This window comes from Ailuropoda melanoleuca, chromosome 1 (assembly GCF_002007445.2).
Source record: "Ailuropoda melanoleuca isolate Jingjing chromosome 1, ASM200744v2, whole genome shotgun sequence".
Taxonomy (NCBI): Eukaryota; Metazoa; Chordata; class Mammalia; order Carnivora; family Ursidae; genus Ailuropoda; species Ailuropoda melanoleuca.
Genome location: NC_048218.1, coordinates 167658047 through 167681049, shown reverse-complemented (window position 1 = coordinate 167681049; position 23003 = coordinate 167658047). Strand labels below are relative to the sequence as shown.

General features: G+C 47.9%; 1 protein-coding gene across 2 annotated transcripts in view; it reads right to left on the bottom strand.

The window, feature by feature from the left end:
• Positions 1-21812, bottom strand: part of MINDY4 (MINDY lysine 48 deubiquitinase 4) — a 101970-nt gene extending 80158 nt beyond the window's left edge. For both annotated transcript variants that reach the window (XM_002919258.4, XM_034669942.1), the window contains exons 1-5: positions 21641-21812; positions 17326-17445; positions 13441-13676; positions 9935-10181; positions 6012-6439 (exon numbers count right to left, since the gene is read on the bottom strand). In XM_002919258.4, coding sequence (XP_002919304.1) covers positions 6012-6439; positions 9935-10181; positions 13441-13676; positions 17326-17445; positions 21641-21703 — 1094 coding nt within the window. In that variant the 5' untranslated portion in view covers positions 21704-21812. The remainder of the gene's footprint in view (positions 1-6011; positions 6440-9934; positions 10182-13440; positions 13677-17325; positions 17446-21640) is intronic.
• Between the last annotated feature and the right edge of the window lie 1191 nt (positions 21813-23003).

The window sequence follows — 23003 nt, the reverse complement described above, 5'->3', positions numbered from 1 at the left end:
CCGGGCTTCACCCCCAAAGTTCAAGGCCCCATGGCTCAAGCTGCCTGAGGGGACACACATTTGCTCAGGGGGCTCTGGCCCCTAGAGACTGCTGCTGTGGCCACTGCCGTGGGTTGAATCCCCAAGGGAGGCCCACAACACCTCTCAGTCTTGTGACCATGATGACACACCATGTTCCAAAGGAGACCGGGCAAACAGTAAGTGCCGGAGCTTGTGTGGCCCGTGCATACCCGGAACACAGACGCTGAAGCCAGTTCCTACTGCAAGATACCCAGCGGGATGGGTTTTGAGCTAATCTGCAGTAAACCACCACGGCAAAGTCCACGTAGCTGTCCAAAGGCCCAGAGAGCCACTCCGAGGGATTCTCACACAAATGACAGGCCAGCATGCCCTTGGAGACATCTGTTAGCACCGCAAGTGAGGTCACCCTCAACCAGACCATCAAATTTCACCAAGCGCCACGTGGGGAGTCACCAGGCTTGGGACACCTAACTCCGGGGACTGATAAATAAAGAACACCTCTCCCAGTCCTTAGTCCTGCACTTAGGGTTTTCCGAGGACCTGCTCTGGCCCCGGCGTGTGGGCGACAGCAAGATCTGTAAAGGAGCAGAGGAAGGCCCTGCCCGTGACACGGCGCAACAGCAGGAAGCAGAGAGAGGCACGGGTTGCAGGCCCACCCAGGTCAGGGCCAGAGACCCAGCAGATCTGACTGATCATCACAGGAACCCCACAAGGGCAGCCCTAACAGGCCAGGGACGAACAACAGATGGTCCCAAACAGCCACAACCCGCAAAGTGGGAGCCCAGACAACATGGTTCCCAAGTGTCTTCTGAGATCAAAGGACACAGGAAAGAAACAAAAATTAAAGCAGGAAATAGTCCCCTCAGCAACACAGTCAGGTCCATGGAGTCCAGAGGCACAGAAATTCATGTTCCCTGACATCTCAGCAGGTCAGATGGTGCACCTGCCGCCTCTCTCCCAGGACGCATGCTCCTCGCTCCTGCCCCTGCCTCTGCCCCCAGCTGGGACTCCCATGGTCGTCCCCAAGCCCGATGTTGCAAAGCCCAGAGAAGGCTCCGCGTGGCTACCTTCTCTCGGCTCCGTTTGGCCTGGGTGGTGGGGCAGTTTTGCACATACAAGCCAGCTCTGCTACGCCTCACTGTCCTCTGTCATGCATTAAAATGACGACGTACGCACACGTCTCCCTCACCTTGAAGATCAGAGCCTCACTGGATCTGCTACACACTAGGACTCACATCCCCATTTACTGAATTGAATGACATAAATGGGGAGGAGGGTGCAAGTGGGCAGGACTGATGGAGGGGGGGCTGGGAAGGGCAGGGAGATGACTCTGGCCCTGGTTTTGTTTTTTTTTAATTTTTATTTTTTTTTAAAGATTTTATTTATTTATTTGACAGAGAGACAGCCAGCGAGAGAGGGAACACAAGCAGGGATAGGAAGAAGCAGGCTCCCAGCGGAGGAGCCTGATGTGGGGCTCGATCCCAGAACTCCAGGATCACGTCCTGAGCTGAAGGCAGACGCTTAACAACTACACCACCCAGGCACCCCTGGCCCTGGTTTTATTTTATTTTTTTTGATAATTTATTTATTTATTTTTAAATTTATTTTTTTAACGATTTTTTATTATATTATGTTAGTCACCACNATAGATGAGAGAAATCATATGATAATTGTCTTTCTCTGCTTGACTTATTTCACTTAGCATTATCTCCTCCAGTGCCGTCCATGTTGCAGCAAATGTTGAGAAATCATTCTTTCTGATGGCTGAGTAATATTCCATTGTATATATGGACCACATCTTCTTAATCCAGTCATCTGTTGAAGGGCATCTTGGCTCCTTCCACGATTTAGCTATTGTGGACAATGCTGCTATGAACATTGCTGGCCCTGGTTTTAAACCAAAGGTGCTGCATACAGCTATGCAGCATGCGCACTGTACAAAGATGCCTAGCTGAGGGGACAAGAGATAGCTGAAATTCAGTCCATATTCCGTCCACCAAACTGCGAGCCCTGGGACCTGCTTCCACCCAGAACCCTGACAGGTTCCTTAAACTCTCTGGCCAGTTTCCTCATCTGTAACATAGGGATAATAAGTGTTGGGTGGATGCTCATTCTCAACTCCCAGTGCCTTCTGGGAGTTTAGAGGGAGCTCTACTAGTCTACCCTCCTGTAGACCTTTACTCTCCTCCCCTCTATGCACTGTATCCTAAGGGAGAAAGTGTGACTTATCTGACCGGCTAATTTGGGAAGGAAAGTGGGGACACGAAGCTCAGGTGCACGCTTTTACTCTCGAGAGGGAGTTGCTTTCCTGGGGGGCGGCTCCTCCCAGCATGTGGCCGTGTGCGCTGACCTGCCCTCGGCCTGACATGAGCTGAGGTCTGTCTAGCTGCTGGCCCACCAGGCCTCATGGTCATGATTTGCTGTGTCTTCTCTCTTCCCCTTACCAATCACAGAAATGATATGTATGTGACTTCAGTCCAATTGACACCCTTTGTTTTGTCAATTTGTTCAGAACTCAGGAGAACACTTTTTAGTGAAAACACAAAAGAAAAGAAAACCAACGATAATAGTCACCTCAATGGATTATTATAAAGAACAAATGGGACAATCTATACAAGTACTTAGCATAGTGCCCAGCAAATAGAGAGTAAGTAGTAAGCAAACACAAAGTCCCCAAAATGTTTGTTGACTGATCAATACTATTAAACACTATTAAACATGTGTTAAACACCCCTAATTATACTTCGCCTGGTATTGGGAGGAGGGGCTGTGAATGCACTTTTACCTGCTTCCTGTAAAACAAAGTTCATACCATCTTTCAAGGGTTTAAAGACCAGTCCAAGGCCACAGTGGTTCTAAGGGGCAGAACGGGTTGGCCAGTCCAGCTCATCAGATTCCAGAGCCCAGGTGCCATACCTCCTAAGTAAGCTGTAAACAGTAGGTACTCAATAAATATCTGATGACTGAAGCAGAGGGCCCAGAGTGACTCTGGAAGTAAGAATCTTAGGCCAGCCAAATGCACAAGCTTGAAGGAAACCTAGAAATCATCTACCCAGTGGCCACAGTTTCCAGTCAGAGATAATGAAGTCCAGAAACAAATGACCAGCCCAGGTCAGCCAAGACAAAGGGAGGACTAGAACCCAGGCCTCCTGAAACTCCAGCCACTCCTCTTGCTCCCCAACCGGCCATCTCCCCCCAACCACCACAGCCTGAGAATGCTTCCAACCTGTTAGGTCTGAGGCATTGTTCCCTTTCCAGCACACACAGGTTCTGGCACTGGAGGGCAAAAGAGCAGCAAGCAGGTTTTAACTAAATGTGAAGAAGAATTTTCTAGCAGTCAGAATCATGCAAACCTGCTGTGGGAAGTGGGGAGTTCCCCATCGCTGGGGGTGTTCAAGTGGATACCAGTCACCATCTAAAGGCTGTGGAAAGGATTTCTATTCAGGGAGAGAGGTGAAACCATTCATTCACATATTCACCAGACTCTGGAGCTCGCTGCCTGGGTTCAAACCCCTGCTCTGTCTCTTACTGGGTGTATAAATGTGGGCAAGTAAAGCACCTTCTCTGAGTGAGTTTCCTCATCTGTAAAATGGGAATTATAGTAGTATATCCCTCATAAGAGTGAAATTTATGAGAAGTAAAAAGAGTGAATTTACTTAAAACACTTAGAACAATATCTTGCACAAAACAGCTCACTATCAGAAGTTTATTAATCTTGTTATTGCTTTTAGTGGTAGGAGTAATAGTATTAAACAAATATTCATTGAACACCTTCTGTGTACCAAATACTAGTCTAGGTGCAGGGAATGTAAAGGTCCCTGCTCTCATGAAATGTATTTTCTATCATGAGGGAGACAAATAATGGTTAAGTAAGTAAAATAATTTCAGGTAATGAGAGGTGCTGTGAGGACAACAAAACAGGCTGGAGATGTGGGGGTGGAGGCGAAGTCGGTCAGAGAAAACCACTCTGAGTCCAAAACATCTGAATGACAAGAAAGAGACAGTCACAAGACAATTTGGAAGCTGGGCCTTTAAAGCAAGGGAACAAGCCAGGTCTCCCTCTTGCGGGAATAAGCATGTTGGGTAACAGGAAAAAAGGCCTATAGAAAGAATAAAGATCTGTAAGTAGCTACTTAAATGCTAAAACAAAGGGAAAGAAGGGAGACTGGCCCTACCAAGATACTAAGCTATAACTACAAAGCCGTAGTAATAAAAACTGTGATTATGTGGTTTTAGTATTTTAAAAAGGACAAAAAACAGTAAACACCTTAGAGAGCTCAAAGACAGACCCATGTTGAAAGGGAACTTAGGAAAGAATAAAGGTGGCTTCATAAAATCAACGGGGTGAAGAACAGATTGTAGATGGTGCTGGGAAAACTGACTTACTCTATGAAGAAAAACAGAAGTGGATCTTTTCATCCTAGCAAACGCAAAAGGAAAATGTAAATGTAATAATTATCCCAACTAAGAGAAAAATTATCTGATAGGATTAAAAATTCCAAATTTATGCTGCTTATAAAAGATAAGCTTTAAATATATACTGGCCCCTAAAGAAATCTCAACAAATATCAAAAGGCTGCAATCACACAGAGTGTATAATGGTTGAAGGGAAAAGAAGCCAGGAATCAAAAGCAGAAATCAGAAAAACACCCCAGATGTTTGTTTTGGTCCATACATGTCTAAATAACCTATGGAGCAAAAGAAGAAATCACAACAGGAATTAGAAAATATTTAAACTAAATCAAATGAATGTATAGGATGAACATAGGAACTCTTGGGATACAAACAAAGCACAAACCCCACAGGATTTAGGGCGGAACCCCTAAGTAAAAGGCTACAGAATGGATGAAAGTAAAAAGATGGAAAAAGACATCCCATAGATATACTATAATCAAAGGAAGGCCGGGGTAGCTCTACCTAAATAGAAGGGGGGGGCAGTAAGCATTACTAGAGATAAAGAGATTTCATAACGACGGAAAAGTCTATCCAACCCGAAGATATAAAAATTCTACCCGTATATGCATGAGATAACGTAGCCATGAAATGTGTTAAGCAGAGTACGCCCAGCTTCCCTAGGGTCACGAAGGGAGTTCATGGACTGTATCTACTTAGCATGCCATGTACCACCCACGCCCAAGTGCCTAACTCTTGAAGAGAATAGAAAAAAGGGGCACCCCTGCTAGCATATCCCAGCCACCACAACCTCATAAGGCTGTTCCAAGAAAGGAAATCTGCCAGCCAATCTCCTTCACGAATTTAGAGACCATTCTAATTGTATTTACATACAAACCCTTACATAAAAATATGAATAAACTGAATCAAACAATATATAAAAAGATATATCCTATCCAAGTAAGATTTATTCCAAGAATGCACGGTTGGTTTAACACTGAAAAATCAATCAACATAGGAATCATCAAGGTCTATCGTGAAAGCATAAAAGAAGGATGGGGGGCCAAAAATGCCCCAGAAGGCGCCTGGGTGGCACAGCAGTTAGGCATCTGCCTTCGGCTCAGGGCGTGATCCCGGCGTTGTGGGATCGAGCCCCGCATCAGGCTCCTCTGCTGCGAGCCTGCTTCTTCCTCTCCCACTCCCCCTGCTTGTGTTCCCTCTCTCACTGGCTGTCTCTATCTCTGTCAAATAAATAAATAAAATCTTAAAAAAAAAAAAATGCCCCAGAAGAGGCTTGTGGGCGCTGATGCATCACCACACCTGGGGCCCCCCAACAGGAAACGCCTCTCCCACCGTGTCAGCCTGGCCATGTTGCTGCAGGTCAGTCTGGGAACCATCTGCTAGAGACTTCTTGACTTTGGGAAAAGGACCAAGGAAACCTTCCCTGAAGCTCCCTGTGTGGGTGTGCTCTGGGTGCACTCTGGGCTGTTTGCTCCCTGGTGGAGGGGCCGTACCCACCTTCTCCACTGTGCAGGCTTGCTATGCGAGCCCAAGGAGCCGCCGGGGACTGGGCCGTGGCCTCAGCAAAGCATGCTCACCTTAGGGCCAGGGGCTGGCTCTCCGGCCTTGTGAATGTTCTTTCCAGCCTCTCCTGGGTCAGCCTGGCATTCCCACCTGGCAAGGAGAACTTCAAGGGCGTCCCGTCAGCCTCTGGGCCGCCGTCCACAGCCAGGCTGTCCTCGGCGAGGTCACGCCACCTGCTGCCCCGCCTCTGCAGCAGCCCTTTGCCGGACAAGTGAGGGGGGCTGCTGGGCATGGTTCTCCGCTTTTCTGAGGTCAGCTCACCGAGCGGACCCAGGGGGCTCCTGGAAATGGAGCCAGTTCCCGAAGCCAGGCCCTCCTGGGCCATGGGACACGCTGGGGCATGGGCGGAGAGCTCGGGCACTTTCTGGCTCTCTTCCTCGGGGGCCTGGGTCGTGCTGCTCAAGGCCGGGGACCGCCTCAGGGAGCGTTTGCGGAGCGAATCCTGAAAGGGGTGAGCAGGAGAGCAGTAAGGATCCCCTTCGAGGGAGGCGGGGAAATACTCCATCCCACTACAAGCATTTGTCAGGATGCTCCCTCCCCAACAATCCTACCTACAGGCTCCTGGCTCTGTCACGCTTTCACTGTGCTCCACCCGCAGAACCCCAGGGGCGTGCTCAGCCCTTCTCCTGCAGCCCTCACAGACAGCTGTAGCTCCAGGCTCAGGCCTGCCTTCTAATCCCTACACCACCACCGCCAGCAGCAATAGCCCCTGCGCCAACTTACTCGTTTCTCTGTCCCTCCCGGCCCCCACCTGTAATATAACCAGCCCACAGTCTGCCATCTGTAATTTCTAAAATCTCCCAAAACAAGTTTCCCTGGGAATCCTTTGGCAAATTCTTTTTAACTGCTATGAGGTTGCTCACAGTCCTTTTTTAAGTGTGAAAATTCATATCTTTAGCTGTAGAAACGTTAAGGTTTTTGCTTACGGGGTGCTACCCCGCACCCGACTGCAGGCATTAGGTGGTATGTGGTTTTTGCGCTGTGTTGCTTTTCTGATGATAAAGAAATTCTGAATTCCAAAACATATCTGGTCCAAAAGCTGGATGAGGGATTGGGGACCTGTAGTATCTATCTTGCGCAAGATGGTGGCATTAAAGGAGAGGCCCGTGGAAGGCACTGGTACAGAGCCAGACCCATCAGGGCGGTTAACCGGTATCAGCCACGCTCTATGGCCTCTCCCCAGTCCCCGCTCACACAGGGCCTTAACCCCTCCCGCTAACAGACCAGGAACGGCAGAGGCCAGTCTTCATTCATCTCTGGGGTCTGCAGAGCTCCCAGCTCAGGGACCTACCCCTAGTAGGCACTCAAGGCTAAATGAAAGAATTTCAAAGAAGTCAACTGAAATGTCCTCTCTTACCATCAGTGATTAACTGATAAAATGGGAACTCAAGTTGTTTACCAACCTAGGGTCGGGAAGTGGAGGTAGAGCGGACAAAAATAGACCTGCAAAGCTTTTCCTGGGTTTAAAATTTGGGATCTCTCAGCATTTCCAGAAATAATCCTGAATCAAACAGTAAAGCCTGAGCTGGAATAGAAACAGCTAATTCTGTAGTATTTTTGCCTAGTGGAAATTACTAGGCACTACAAACCTCCAAAAGCCACAAGGGCCTCCCCTTCCACACAGTAAAGAAAATATTAGTCACCATTCCCAAGGAGACCCAAACTTCTGGCCAAAGGCAGGGAACCCAGCCTCTTACTCATCCTTTGTAAGGGCAGAGTTGATCTAGTAGCAAGAAAAAAAAAGGAAAAAGAAAAAGAAATACCTAGCAAAGCTTGCTTTTTTCTCTTGAGCAACCAAGTGAGTATGGCCAAGGTACTCAAAGACCCACAAAACACTTTCTAGAAAACCTGGGGAAATTCTACAACAACCTATCCTACCTTTCAATGCCCTTCACAGGATTCGGATACCCCACGGGAAAAACATACCCCCCAAGGCAATCATTCCTCCTTCTGGAGTTTGGGACAATCTCCCAGCAGTAAAGCAGATCCAAGTCATCTGCCTCACACCTCAGTTGTGAAGGGGGTCTCAACTACACGGATGTGATTGATTGGATGTCATTGTAGGACAGGACCCTGGCATTCATCTGGTCCACCAGTTCTCAAAGTGTGGTCCGCAGGCCTTAAGAATCCCCAAATCCTTTTAGGGCACTCGAACCTATTTTCATTATAATAATATGATATGATTTGCCTTTTTCACTGTGTTGACATCTGCAGTAATGATGCAAATAAACTGGTGGGAAAAATTGCTCGCCCATAGCACAAATCAAGGCAGTGGCACCAAACTTTACTAGCTAGCGCTGGAGGTATCTGCCACCACTTGCAACAAAAATAAATAAGTAAAATGTTAATTTCACCTAAGAATAGCCATGCTGGGGGCGCCTGGGTGGCTCAGTCGGTTAAGTACCCACCCGACTCTTGATTTCCGCTCAAGTCATGATCTCAAGAGTCCTGAGGTTGGGCACTGAGGGTGGAGTCTGCTGGAGATTGTCTCCTTCTCTCTGCCCCTCCCCCTAGCTCATGCTCTCCCTCTCTCACTCTCTCTCAAATACATAAATAATAAAATCTTAAAAAAAAAAAAGACTGTCCATGCTGAAGCATAAAAAGTATTAATTATATTCCATCTCAGCCCTACGGTGTACATCTTTTTAATATTCCGGGAGGTATATTACTGGGAGGTATATATAAGCACTCTGCCCAATGCAGAGGACGACAGCTGCCCCAAGGAAGAGCACTTGCACAACCATCGGAGTTGTGACTTGAACTTGCTAGTTTTTTCCATAGAACAACTGACAAACAAACTGTGGTTATTCAGACTTGGGTATTCGGCAGGTGTTTTCTTGAAAATAAGTTGAGCCTATCACTTAAGGGAAACAACTAACGGATTCAGTGATAAAAGACAAATTTTCAGGTAAAAATTAAAATCTGGGGAAACTTGCATCAGCCACTGGGAGCCTGACAGCTACTCGACACCTAAAAACTTTTCTGATGAGTTGGATGGTAACATCAAGAAATGTGACTTTTTTGATGTGGGTTTATTATTTATAATGAAATGTCAACATTCAGAAGATCTCATTAATTCAGGTAACTCAGTAAACCAATATTTTCCAAAGGACCAGACCCCCCCTCCTCCCACATGATGTAGGCAGAGACAGGGAGACAGTCAGCTTCTTTCTGTTCTGATTCCAAGTGAATTGGGAGAATAGCGCTGGCCTCCACAGTCACAGCCCACATCCAGCCACGCAGCGCGGGAGAGGGGGTGACACACCGCAGACACACATGACCTATGTGGGTTTGCTTGGGCTCTCTCACTGGACTAATACCACACTGTGAGTTTGGTATTTGATTGTCCTTTGTTTTTCCGTTTCTTTGTGGTTTTACAAACTCCTTTTACATTCATTCTCTCATTTGGTTCAGCCCCCACACCTGATGGGACCCTACCAGAGCCCCTCCTTAAAAAAGACTATAACACAATGATGGAACATTGTTAGACTTTCTTTTTAAAGCAAAGCAAATGAAAGCATAAGTATTGGGATTCCTTTTTCCCTTTTAACTATTATGTTCTAAAAAAAGTAAGAAAGATTTAAAAAATAATAAAAATAAAAAAGATGTTCTCTGGACTTGATGGCCTGCCCCGACTCCTGAATGGCAAAGGGAAAACTGGTAGATGTGTCCCCACTCGGTAAAGGAAGATAAAGTCATGGCATCCACCTCATTGACATGATGGGTAAACTGAGGGCAGGGAAGGAGATGAGGCCTGCCCGTGATCCCACAGGGAGTTGACAGTACAACCAGAGAAAGTACAGGCAGGTGTTCCTCCCATCTGAACACAGATCCCCTCTTCTTGGACTGTCTTGTGGGGTACCCTCAAATAAACCCCTTAAGCCCTGCCTGGTTCTCACTTTCTACTCTCATCATAGTGGTGAGGGCAGCAACCTACCTGTGGGGAACTGGCAATGGGCCCAGCCATCATGCCCCGGACAATTAGGCCAGACTTTGGCCTGATCTTCTCTCCCATCCTCTTCGTGTCCAAGGAAGGCTCTGACGACTGAAGCTTGTCCATCTTCTCCCACGCCGGGGCCACGGTGGGGCTTTCACCTGGGATAGCCTGTGTGGGCTTACTTTTGTGGGGGGGCCTTTTGGATGATACAAAATTACCAAGTAAATCCCCATCAAGATTGTCATGCCTGCAAAAAAAGAGATTATTTCCGTTAAAACAGATTCCCCAATAGCTAACAGTGATAATAAATCCCACATTCAACAGGTAACTCAGAGCATGCCCACTCATAAATCTGCGATGATTCTACCCAGCCAGTGCTTTATCATTAAAGATAAAGAATAGAAAACGCTTCCTTTTTTTTTTTTTAAAGATTTTATTTATTTATTTGACAGAGATAGAGACAGCCAGCGAGAGAGGGAACACAAGCAGGGGGAGTGGGAGAGGAAGAAGCAGGCTCATAGCAGAGGAGCCTGATGTGGGGCTCGATCCCATAACGCTGGGATCATGCCCTGAGCCGAAGGCAGACGCTTAACCACTGTGCCACCCAGGCGCCCCAGAAAACACTTTCATATCAGGGCAAGTCTGACCTACAAAATAAGACCAGGAAGCAAGAAACAAAATCAGAATTGATGATCCATGATAGGATTCCTCAAATATCCTTAATAGTTTGTATCCTCAAATATAAAGAGCATCCTTGTTCCAGACCCAAGTGATTGCAGAAAACCATAGCCCTTCAATACAGTCCTGAGCTACGTGGAGCCCAGCCTCACCACACATCATTGACAGTAGATGGAGATGTGTGCCAAGCTTTGTGTTTCCCAACTATTCTGCTAAGGTTCAGTTAAGGTGGGTAAGCCAATGGCTTCTCTTCTTGGGTTGCTTGGCATTGAAAGAAAGAAAGAGATAGATTGTGTGTGTGTGTGTGTGTGTGTGTGTAGGGGAAAGAGAGAGAGAGAACAAAAGAAGGTGAGACACAGTGAGGTGAGCAAGGAGGAATGACAAGGAGTAAGAGAGCAAGAGACCCAGGTAAAAAGGACTCTTACCTATGATCTGTAATGGGTTAGCCAGAGCCCAGCACTCCTCTGACACAGGCTGGCAGGTTTTCTACCATTAGACTCTGGCCTAAAGGGGCAGTGACTGCTGCTCTGTGCCAAGCTGCTGATTACCAAGCACTGGGTCACACAATAGAGAAGCGGTCATGTGTGTGCTATGACAGGGCACAGCCAGCAGAGGAAGGGGCCAGCACCAGCTTGGGGAAATCAAGGACTTGCAGAGAAGGCTGCACTGAGTCTGAAGGAATGAGTGGCCAGGAGATAACCAGAATGCCCAGGCACTAGCAGAGAGGCCTGTGAAAGCAGGCCAGGCCCAGGTGAGCCATTCAGGCTGATCACGGAAACAGTTTTGCAGGTTCTTCTTAGGAGTTTGGATTTTATCCTGGAAGCCATGGGAAGCATCTGAAGGCCTTTCCACAGGGAGCAGCATGGCCAGACTTGTTTGTAGGAAGCTCCCACCATCTTAGGTGGAGGGAGAATTGGAGCAGATCACCAGAGGCCTGGAAACGGAGGAAGAGCCCGTGGGAGCTAGCCCGGGCAAGAGGGGCGGGTATGAACTGAGCCACTGCTCTCAGGGCAGAGAGAGCAGGAAAGGGTCTAGTGTCATTAAGGACTCACAGAGGCAAAAATATTAGAGCCGGAGAGGTCAAGGATGACACCCAAGTTCGTAGCTTGGGTAACTGGGTGAAGCTCAGGAGCCTCCACTTTTTCTGCTGGTTCTTTATCGCCTCAGAAATATGTATTTTCCCAGCCAGGCTCTAAGTGCCTTTGAAGGAAGAACCATCTTCCTCCACACTACCCGGATTCGCTTTCACATCTTAAGCCTTGAGTTAATGTTTTTAACGGTCCTGATCCTTGGGCAGCTCGAAGCCCAGCCCCTACACCTTGGCTACCCTCAGGAAAGAAAAGCCTTCTCAACAGAGCCGGAAGGAAACACTCAGCCCCAGAGAGTTAGACTCTCGAGTGACTACAGGCAGCATATTAAGGCTGTAATTTAACGGAACTGCTTTCCAAGTAATAGAGGTTCAATCAAGAAGAGCAGTTCATTCTCTTCCCACGAGTTCCAAAAGGCCTTATTTTTCAGATGTTTCCATTTCTACAGCATTGCTTTTAGAATTCTATACCCGTTTTTTTTTAAGAAAATGCAAACAAAGCAAGCCCTTGATGCTGACAAACTTTAAACATTTAAATCATCAGCATCCTCCTTCGCGTCTCCTACATTCCCGCGGCCCCCAGAGGAAAGGAACAGTGCTCCCCAACAGGGAATCTGAGAGCACACAATGTGGGCGCTGAATCATTATTCCCCGAAGGTGTCCTGATCCCAGAACCTGGGAATGTTCCCTTACATGGAAAGGGACTTTGTGGAGATGACTGTCCATTATCTGGGAGGGCCCATTAGAGTCACAAGTCTCCTTGCTTCAGGGAAGCAGGAGGTCAGTGAGATGCCATGACAGAAACAGAGGCTGGAGGGATGTGCTCTGAAGACAGAGGAAGGAGCCACAACCCAAGGAATGTAGGAGGCCGCTGGAAGCCAAAGAAGGAAAGGAAACAGATTCTCCCCAAAAGTCTCTAGAAGGAATAAGCCCTACTGATACCTTGCTGTTAACCCAATGGGACCAATTTTGAACTTCTCGGAACTGGAAGATAACAAATTTGTGTTGCTTTAAGACACGGTGATGCTTCAATTTTATATGTCAACTTTGCTAGGCTATGTTGCCTCACTGTTTGGTCAAATACTAGCTTAGATGCTTCCCTGAAGGTATTCTTTAGCTATGACTAACATCTACAATCAGTTGACTTTAAGTAAAAAAGATTCCCCTAGATAATATGGGTAGTCCTCATTCAGTCAGTGGAAGGCCGTAAGAGCAAAAACTGAGGTTTCCCAGAGAATTCTGCTTCAAGACTATAACACAGAGCACTGCCTCAGTTTCCCACATGCCAGTCTGCCCTACAGATTTCAGACTTGCCAGCTCCCACAATCATGTGAGCCAATTCCTTAAACTAAATCTCTTTATAGAGGCACCTGGGTGGCTTAGTCAGTCAAGCACCCAACTCTTGATTACAGCTCAGGTCTTGATCTCAGGGTCATGAGATCGAGCTCCACGTTGGGCTCCACACTGGGCATAGAGCCCACTTAAAAAAAAAGAATGTAAAAAAGAAATTAATAAATCTCTTTATATAGGAAATATAAATCCAATAAGACATGTGTATATAAATACATATAATATTTGCACATATATTTACATGCATTCTCACACACACACACACACACACACACACACATCCTATTGGTTCTGTTTTTCTGGAAAACCCTATTACAGCCACTCAGTTTCTAGCCATTGGTCACAGCAGCGATAAGAAACTAATCCGTACTGTAAATACATGAAGAGATACCTGGCTTTGCTTGTTTCTGACAATGATGTTCTCCATCCTGCATCGTCATCTACAAGGTCGTATATATTTACCAGTGTGGTCTCTGAGCATCTTGATGGTAATTTGTTATTTTTCTTTGGAATTGAGAGTGCAGGGATTGGTGTTTCTTGAGTGAAATTGTTAGTAGTATTTCCAAAGTGATCCAGAAAGTATCTGGTAATGAGCTCAAGGTTTGTTTTTAGAGGATTTTTCTTTGCCTATCATAAGGAGAAAGCAAAAATCATTAATTATATGTACAGCTTCAGGGGAAGGGTGAAAAAGATGGCTATTCCAATTCTCTGACATAGTTTATCAGCTTTTCATTCATTCATACACTCTTTCAGCAAATGTCTACTGACTGCCTATCATATGTGAGGCGTTGTGTTACAACACAGAGATGAAGACAAAAACCTTTACCCCAAAAGAACTAACAACCAATGCATGAGTCAGGCGATTTAATGAACAACTGTAATAAAATATGACATGGAGAGAAAAATCCCAAGCAAATTTCCCTTGGTTTTTCTCCTAGGAATAACTTTAGAAAATATATAGCCATTCATTTAAAAAAAAAAAAAAAGAAATCTTTAGGGATCATTAACTCTACAAGATAACAAACACTTGGGACCTGAGTGTTCTCTTAGGTTGTGTACTCTGCATTTAACACTGGACAACAGCAGGTTACTGCAAAGAACAGAGAGAGGCCGTCAGGAGTGACTCAATCTACACCTGAATCTTAAAAAAACTGAAACTCTATTGTAGTTGGTTTTAGAAATAAATGACATCAGGGGTGCCTGGGTGGCTCAGTCAGTTAAGTGTTCGACTCTTGATTTCAGCTCAGGTCATGATCTCAGGGTCATGAGATCAAGCCCTGAGTCAGGCTCCATGCCGAGTGTGGAGCCTGCTTAGGATTCTCTCTCTCCTCCCTCTGTTCCTCCCCCCCAACCACTTGCACTCACACTCTCTCTCTCTTTCTCTCTCTCAAAAAAAGAAAGAAAGAAGGCAATGACATCAATATTTCCCAATCCTGACTATGCCAAATATCATGTTTGGAGGTTTTTAAAAATATATATTCCCAGGCCCTACTGTGTCTCATTAGGCCAGAATTGCAAAGATTGGAGTCCTGATTTCTCTTAAAATTCCCCTAAGTAATTTGGACAAACATAGCTATCCAAGCAGCAATCCACAGGCTGACCTTAGGCCATGTAACTGTGTCAGTCCCCACCCCACTTGTCCAGGAACATCAAGCTGCTGGGAAGTGTGGTCAGACATGGGACATTTGGTGAGTCTGCAGTCCGAGCAATAAAGCGCCTGACTGAGGACCTGGCGCAGAGAGGACCCTCAGGCACCTCCAGCCCTTTCCCACCCTACTCCCCTGATCCGTCCAGCAGAACCCTGCCAACAACACCCACAGCCAAATGGTTCTGACCAACAGCAACAGATTGATCAGGCAGTCAGAATCAGGGGACAGCTTTATTTTTTTAGTATGGGACCCAAAAAAAACTATTTTGTCTAAGTCTAAGTGAAACTCTCAAGGAAAAGAGTCAGGGGAGAGATGTTATATAATTTATTTTGACCTTCTTGCTTTTTCTTTCAATACGAGAGATTTATAGCCCTAGATTACCTGAATTATATTTTATGGCTTTTCATAACACTCTGCTCAGAACAGACACAGCCTTTATGTGAATATGGACACCATTTTTCAAAATCTCAATTTTACAAAGGCATTTTTATATATCATATGCTTAACAGGGAAAAACAAGTTACTGGAATTTACATTAAATTGCAGGGCTTTCCTAGAATCAGGCTAGCTTTGTCAAATGTCAAATGTCAAAATCATTATGCAATAGATAGATCAGTAAATCTATTTTTCTGTAATATATAAGCTCAATTCATTGCATAATAACTACTAAAAACTGTATAAATCAAATAATCAGGGCACTTATCAAGACCTAATGAAAACATCTTATCTTCAAATAATCATTACCTTAGGGAGACTATATTATAGTGGAGAAGTAAAAGTCACTTGAATGGCAAAGATGATTCCAGGAAATTAGGTAAAGTTGCATTTACATAAAGTTCCCACTGTACCAGCATGGTTAATTGATTTTCTTGTCACCTGTCTCACTTTCTGTGGAAAAAATCTTTCTAAAATGTACAGTCCACACTCCTGCCTTACAATGCAGCTAAAGGAGATGTGCTGGCTATCCGCTGCCTGGGTCTACAGGACTCCAGCTGGACATGTGCAGGAGGCAGAGAGGCCCTGCTGTCACCCTAGGACCAAGGACAAAGGGCATCAATCTGACGTCTTTACTGAGCTGATGCTAAGACTGCACCTGGCTGCCACTGCCCTCTTCTCATCAAAGTGGGGCATAGGAGCTTTTGGCAGCCTGAATGTTCCCTCAGGTTGACGTCATCCTTTACTTTATTGCGGGAAACTCAGCCTGAGCTCCCCACTGGGCTATGATGTGCATGAGGGTGGTTTTCAAGCTGTTCTGAGGTCCTCCAGGTGTCTCAGAAACAGCCATGGAGGCTGGGGCGGGGGGGGGGGGGGGGGCCCCCCCCCATTCCAACCCAAACCCCTAAANTTTCATTTGAGTAAAGGGTTACAATGACAGGAGACTTGACCACCATTGCTACCGTAGGACTGAAGATCAGAAGATCCGGTTCTAGCCTCGCCCCTATCCCGTAACTCACTGTGAGACCTTGACAAGCCACTTTCCTCTCGCTCACAGCTCCCCCAGGTGGGGCCCCTCATTCTACTGGTAGTTTAAAAGCTGCTTAGCCCAGTCCTGAGGGGCTGCTCCAAAAGGCCAAGAAGGCAAGTCTTCTTCATCCCCAATTCAACTATGGGGCTTCCCTTCTTGGTTTTACATATTTGGACTTCTGCAGGAAATATCATTTTATTCCTCCTTCAAAAAATTATAACAAATGCTAAGCCGCAGGATCATTAGGTTCTTTCCACTCTGACGCTATGCCCTACAACAGGGCAACCTGTGCTGCAGAGCCCATTCTTCAATCAGATGAGAAGATTCTGTCTTCATAGCAGAAAAAACAACGAAGCCAGAACTGTAGCTTCATTCAGTCAGTCAGCCAGCCAGTCACATAATCCACACACACCTATAGACTATTTACTACGTCCTCAGGCAACATGTTAAGTATGAGGCTACAACAGTGAACAAAAAAATGCCAGTCTCTGGCCTCCTGCTGCATCCAAGGTAGTGGGGAGGCAGATGTTAATTAAACAACCACACACATACTCTATTATAAGTGTGCCGAGCACAACAGAGGAAAACTACAGGGTGCACGGAGGCTTAGAACCGTGGGTGGTGGGGGATGAATGAGGCGGAGGGATCTGGGAAGCCCCACCCTCACCCCCAACCATTCGCTATCTCCACTCCAATGCACCGGGGTTAGCTGAACCCAAGCCCCATTTCTGCCTAAATTAAATGTCACAGTAGACTTAAAAATAAGCTATTGCTCAGAATTGAAGAAGGAAAATCTTACACAGGCAGGGAATGGAAAATTTTAGTAGAACTGAATACTATATTTCTAAGTACAGTCTGACTAAAAACAGCCTCCTAGGGGAGGAGGGAGCACAGGGAGTAACCCTTAAGGGCCCAGGTTCAGAGCGAGCTTCAGAGCCACACATGCGCAATAGGCCCACGGGGATGGCCTGGGGCCTGACTGAGCCTGGAAACCCAGTCCACACTTGGGATTTGTCAGCACTTGGCTGGGTCTGTTTCTCCCTGGCCGCAGGCACAGCAAGCCTCCTGCCACCCATCTCCGACAGCTTGGCAGGGCCCACGAGGGCTCTGACATTGCCAAGCTCCGTTCCAGAACATTACACCACACCTTCAAAGCACGTACCTTGTTCTCCTTGTAGAGAAATTCAAGATGCAAAACCTTGCGGAGATTATTTCTGCTGTTTATGCTGAGGTCAGAGCGTGGGCGTTCCTGATCCATGGTCACACATGTCTTCTTTAAGCCCTGCGGGAAGAAATCTGAATCATTATTTTCATTTTAAATCAAAGCCTTCCACTCGCTGATGTAGGTTATAAATAAAAGACTGTTGGTGTTCACTGTGATCATTCCTATCCTGCCTTCTTTGCAAGGATCTTGCAAGGACCAAAAACTGACTTAAGGATTTATTTTTATATAACCTTTACGCTTGATGTCTTCACAATTGTTATTCTGAATCTTACAATAACTCCATGGGCTGAGCTGAGGTTGGAGCTGTTGGCCCATTTTATAGAAAAGGAAAGTGAGGTGCGGGTCACTGACTCACGCAAGGCTGGAGCCCTGGGTTTGACACTAGATTTGGAGCCACTAGATTTGGAATATGAAGCTTTAAAAATAAACTAAAGGGAAAAAATGAGCAAAGGGCCAATAATGATTCCTTTCCTTTCTCAGGTGACAGCAAGGGTTGAATTGTCCAGGTAACACAGGAGAATCACACAGCAGGGGGTTCTGACTATCCTGGCCCGTGAGTTGGCAATGACAGGACTGAGGCCCCCTGGAAGCACGTGGTAAACAGTTGCTGAGTTCCCAGTGAGGCCACTGCCATCAACCAGCTCTGACCTTCCAGAAGGCCCAGCTAAGATATACTCTGGCAATGGCGAATGCTATTTCCTGTGAGCCTGGCTCCTTCATTCAAAAAATAACCACAGAAGCTGCTACCTGCCCACCTCACCGGGCCATGTTGATCACCAAACATGGAGGAGAATAGACATCTCACAAACAGCTCAGCCTGGCGCTAAGGGAGCCCCTTGCTCCTCATGGATCCAGACCCTCACACTAGCCAGGCCTCAACTTCTCCCCCAGGCTTTGTGTTCACAACCTTACAGAGACTCCCACTAATGGGAAAACAAGACAAAACCTGCTGCCTGCCATGAACTGAGGGAAGAAAAATTTGTGGAAAAAGAGGGATGAACACAACCTGGCACCAAAGAGAATAAAAAGGAAGTGTTGAGGAGGGAGAGCACAAAGAAATGGTGCACATGTTGGGGGAAAGGCAGGGGCATGCTTGGGTGCTCTAGGGAGAATGAACTGGAAGGAGGGGGGTCATAGCAAGCACCCCCATTTAATCTGGGTTTCCCCATGGCTTTGAGCAAGCAGGAAGAAGGATTAGAATCAGAGCACACACAGCTCTTTCGTGGGGTTTGGCTATAAGTGGGAGAAGGAAAATAGGCCAGTAGCTGGAGGGTCTTGGGGGGTCAAGACGGGATTCTGCAGGAACAACAGTAGAGAAGACAAAATGTATATGCAACAGGGAGAGGAGGACAGCAGCAGTGCCCTCAAGCAGGCGAGAAGGGACGGGCAAGAAGGGGGGGCTTCTCCCAAGAGTATGGAAAATTCGCTCACAAAAGCAGGAGGGAGACAGAATGAGGGTCCTGGCCCAGGAAGGTTCGCAACTGTGGTGGTACAGCCCGTCGCGAGTTTTCTCAGGACACTTCTGTTTTCTTGGTGAAATGAGAACAGGGATGAAGCTGTGGGGTTGGAGGAGAGGGCAGGTGTGAAACGGCCATGCCAGAGTGGAGAGAGGGAGCAGGTTGGAGAGCTATAAACAGGGAGGCAGGCATGCCTGAAGCCTCAGGCGGTGTGTTTCTCTCCAGCCCCATCCAGCGCTGCAGGGCAGGCATGCGGGGGGGGGGGGGGGGGCAAGGTTAATTTGAAAACTCAGGGGAACATGAGGAAAGAAGAGAAGGGCAAGGGAGGTGAGCGTGTTGCTGAGGGTGTGGTTATAATGACAGGTGGGTAAGAAGTGGCCAGGGGCCGGGAGAAGTTGGCAGGAACTCTGGAATGCAGATGTGAGTGAGACCGAAGAACAGTTTATGACTAAGGGATGTGAGCTGTGAGTGAGGATGACAGAATGCTCGCACAGATTACGGAAAGGGTACAATGCTGGTAACAACGGGCCTAGGACATGACCACTTGGAAAGGGTGGCAGAGGTAGGATGGGGACAAGTTGCTGCAGGAGAGGGAGGCTGGAGCACGATGGGAGTCCCCTTGGAGGACCCTGACCCTGCAGGAGACTGGCATGACTCTCCCTGAGGGCAGACCACGCATGGACGAGGGCCAGTGTAGCTGGGTGTGATGTAGGGTAGAGGGCACAGGGGGCAGTAGTGGAAGGTGAGGTCAGCAGGGTCATAGAGAACCTTGTAGGCCCACGTGAGGCCTTCCCTTGGATTTTATTCTGGTCGTAGTAAAAAGCCCGTGGAGGGTTTTGAGTAGAGGAGTGACAAGCTCTACCTTGCTCACCCCGGGCAAGTTTCTTCACCCCCTAGTCTCATGATTGTCTCGCATGAAAGGGAATAAGTATTCCTGTCTTTCAGGACTGTTATGCGGATCTGAGAAAACAAACAGGCAACTAGAAGGTACCTCATACCATGATGGGAACTGTCTAGGTTACACCTGCCTTGTGCCAAGCCCTGAGGGGAGTACATGGTCTCAGTGCAGAAACAGAAGGTGACGGACGAGGAAAGCAGCTGATCTGGACTACAGTCCACAACTTTCTGAGTGACTGTGGGCAATTCCTTTGTCAGGTCAAAGCTTTAGTGTGCCCGGATAAAAAATGGGAGGGAGAGGAGGCCGCATGAACCAGACACTGCCAAGGCTCCACCCGGATCAGGGGTCACTTCTGTGGACTGGTCTAGTGGGTGACACAGGCAGACATATCAACTATAATGTGAGCGCCAGTGAGCAAGCCACAGACAAGGGAAGCCAGGTATTCCAACTGGAGTTATCCAAGAAGACTTCCTGAAGGAAACAGAGTGGGGGTGGGCTGTGGGTGGAACAGGGGAAGGCCTGTGGGAGAAGCTGGAACCGATGCTGGGGAGGTAGGGAGCCTTAGCAGGTGAGGATCATGGACGTCTTTCGTAGTCAAGGAAGGCAAGGCACGAGGAAAGCTCTGAGAGTTTTGCTTGGTGGCCCAGACTTAAGAGAAATGATGATAGTGGGCAGCCTCACACGACATGTCACTGACATCTGACGTGCAGCCAGGACTTGGGGACAGAAGGTCAACTGGCCATAAAAAGAGCAAATACAATGAAGCCACGCTGCATTTAAACATTTTCTAAATTAAAAAAAAAAAATTTTTTTAGAAAGCAAAGAAAGACACTTTCAAAACAGATGCACATGAGAGATGGGGGCGGTAAAGACAATCCTGAATACAGGTACCTACTACGTGCAGATACGATGCTTGGGGCCTGCCCATATACTATTATTAATCCTCATCATAAATCTGCAAAGGGTGGGTCTTAATAGTGCTGTTTTACAGACAAGGAAACTGAGGCAGTAAGTAACGGACCCAAGCTCACACTGCCAACCAGTTGCCGGTATTTGAACCGCTCCACCTGGGCCAAAGCCCTTCCCCTTTTCCGTTCAAAAAAATGATTTTGTTTGTGTGTATGTTTAATCCAGACAGCTGCCCACGGCCCCTGCTCAACAGGACACCGTGAGTGCCAAGCCGTCGGTCACTCTGGACAGAATGAGTTATAATATGGAATAGGTGCCGTCCCTACACCGACTTACGCAGTAACCTAGAGCGACCTCTTTCCCACGGCGTCCCCACCTCCACTGCAGATGGCTTGCTAAGGGCCTCCCCAACTTTTGAGTACTCCGAAAACTCTCCCGATGCAGCACAACGTAAGTTTCAAACAACCACGGCTGCAACCTCTGAGCTCGCCCCTGCCGAGGAGCACAACTGAACGGTTCGACTCTCGGGAACGTGTTTGGGCCCCTTGGGTTCCCTCTGGGGGGACGTTCTTCCCCGGTAGGGTGGAGGGGCCGGGACGGGCAATGGGGCCGAGCACCACGCCTGCGCGCCGAGCTCCGGCTCTGCCGCGACGAGGCGGCTGCGCTTTAAGAGGCCGGGAGGAGGCCCCCGCCCCCGGCCCATGGCCACCGCCCTGTGCCCCGTCCCCCGCTGGAGGGGAGGATGCTTGCGCAGGGCGGTGGCCGCGGGCCGGCGTGGCGGGCGGACGCTGCGCGGGGCCAGCTATGGCTCCTGGGAAATGTAGTTTCGGCAGGCCCGGGAAAGTGGCGCTTCCGTCGGGCATCCCCCGGGGCAGGGGGCGGCAAGGCCGCCTCTCCCTCCGCGAAGGCGCGGAGCTGGCAGCGACACCCCCAGACTGCGCCCTCACCCTGGGGCCGCGGCCCCGAGCGGCGGAGGCGGCCAACCTACCTTCCTGCTGAGGAACTCCCGGACCAGGGAGGCGGCCACCTCCTCCACGAAGAGGCTGTCCATGCCGCCGGCTCTGCCCACGAGGCCGCGCCGCCGCAGCCCAGGCCCCCGGTCCGTTGGGGCCAGTATGACCGCGTTGCCGTGGTGACGGTGTCACCGGAGCGCGGAGAGCTCCGCCCCTTCCCCGGAGCCCGCGGGCTGAGAGGGCGGGGATAAGGGGAGGAGCGTGCTTCAAACTGGCTTCCGAGAGCGGAAGGCAGCCCAGGGGCCAGGCGTGGGCTCCTGGCTCGGTCCTGGCTTGGTCCTGGCTCCAGCCTGTACCTCTGGGTGGCCTAAAACCAGCCACTGCTCGACGCTGAGTCCTGATTGCCCAAGATGGAAAATGGGGAAAATGCCTGCCTTCCTGTTCCTGGAGGAGTAAACCCGCAGTGAAGTGGCCCAGAGAGGGCCACCACAGCACAGCAGCTGGCTGCTGGGCTCACTGAGGCCAAAGGACCTTGGTTGGCCTGGACTGCGTGGGGCCAGGACTCTGTGAACTCGGGGCTGAAATAAAAGGACAAGTCCCTCACCCGTTTAGTGCTTGCTGTCCTATAATGAGACTGTAATTGAGCACCAAGCACTTTATACCTGTGACATCGAAATAAGGACCCAATCATGATAAGTATCTATAATCATTTGCAAAGAAAAATATGCTTTTCCGAGGGCCATAAAATGGAGCTGCTAAATAAATCAGAGCTACAGAGCATGACCCCAAGACCCATCAAATAGAATTTCTCCATGCCACAGACTAGCATAAAGTCAGCATTAGCCAAGAAGAGCATTGGCCTCACAGCCGTCAGCTGTAATTTCTTCTCCTACTCAGAAATTCAATAGGCCACTTACTCACTGAGCTTAGCAATGGAATTGAATGAAAATTTAACTCCCAAAAGACCACAAACAGCATATCTTTGTGTAAATGTAAAACAACTTAAGCCAGAAAACCATAATTTGTGGGGATATAATGCTTCAGTGAAGTTTCTTTGTAAAAAGAGCAAGGGAGTGAAGACCACATGATTCAGAACAGTGATTGCTTCTGGAGGGGGAGGAAGGGGCACAGGGTAGGGGAGAACCACATGGGTACACATAAGTAATTGTCAATGTTCTGGGTGTCATTAGGGCATTTGTTTCTTAAGCATTTGTTATAGCATTTCTATTAATACATTAGTTTAATAAAAGATGGCCTTGCAGGGACCAATGTTGAGATGTCATGGACCAAGGCATATAATTAATTAATTCTAAGCTCCAGAGGTCCAGAGGAAGGGAGGGGGAATGGGAACGGAGGGACAATTTAGTTGGCTTTGTCTCATAACACAGAAAAGGTTCT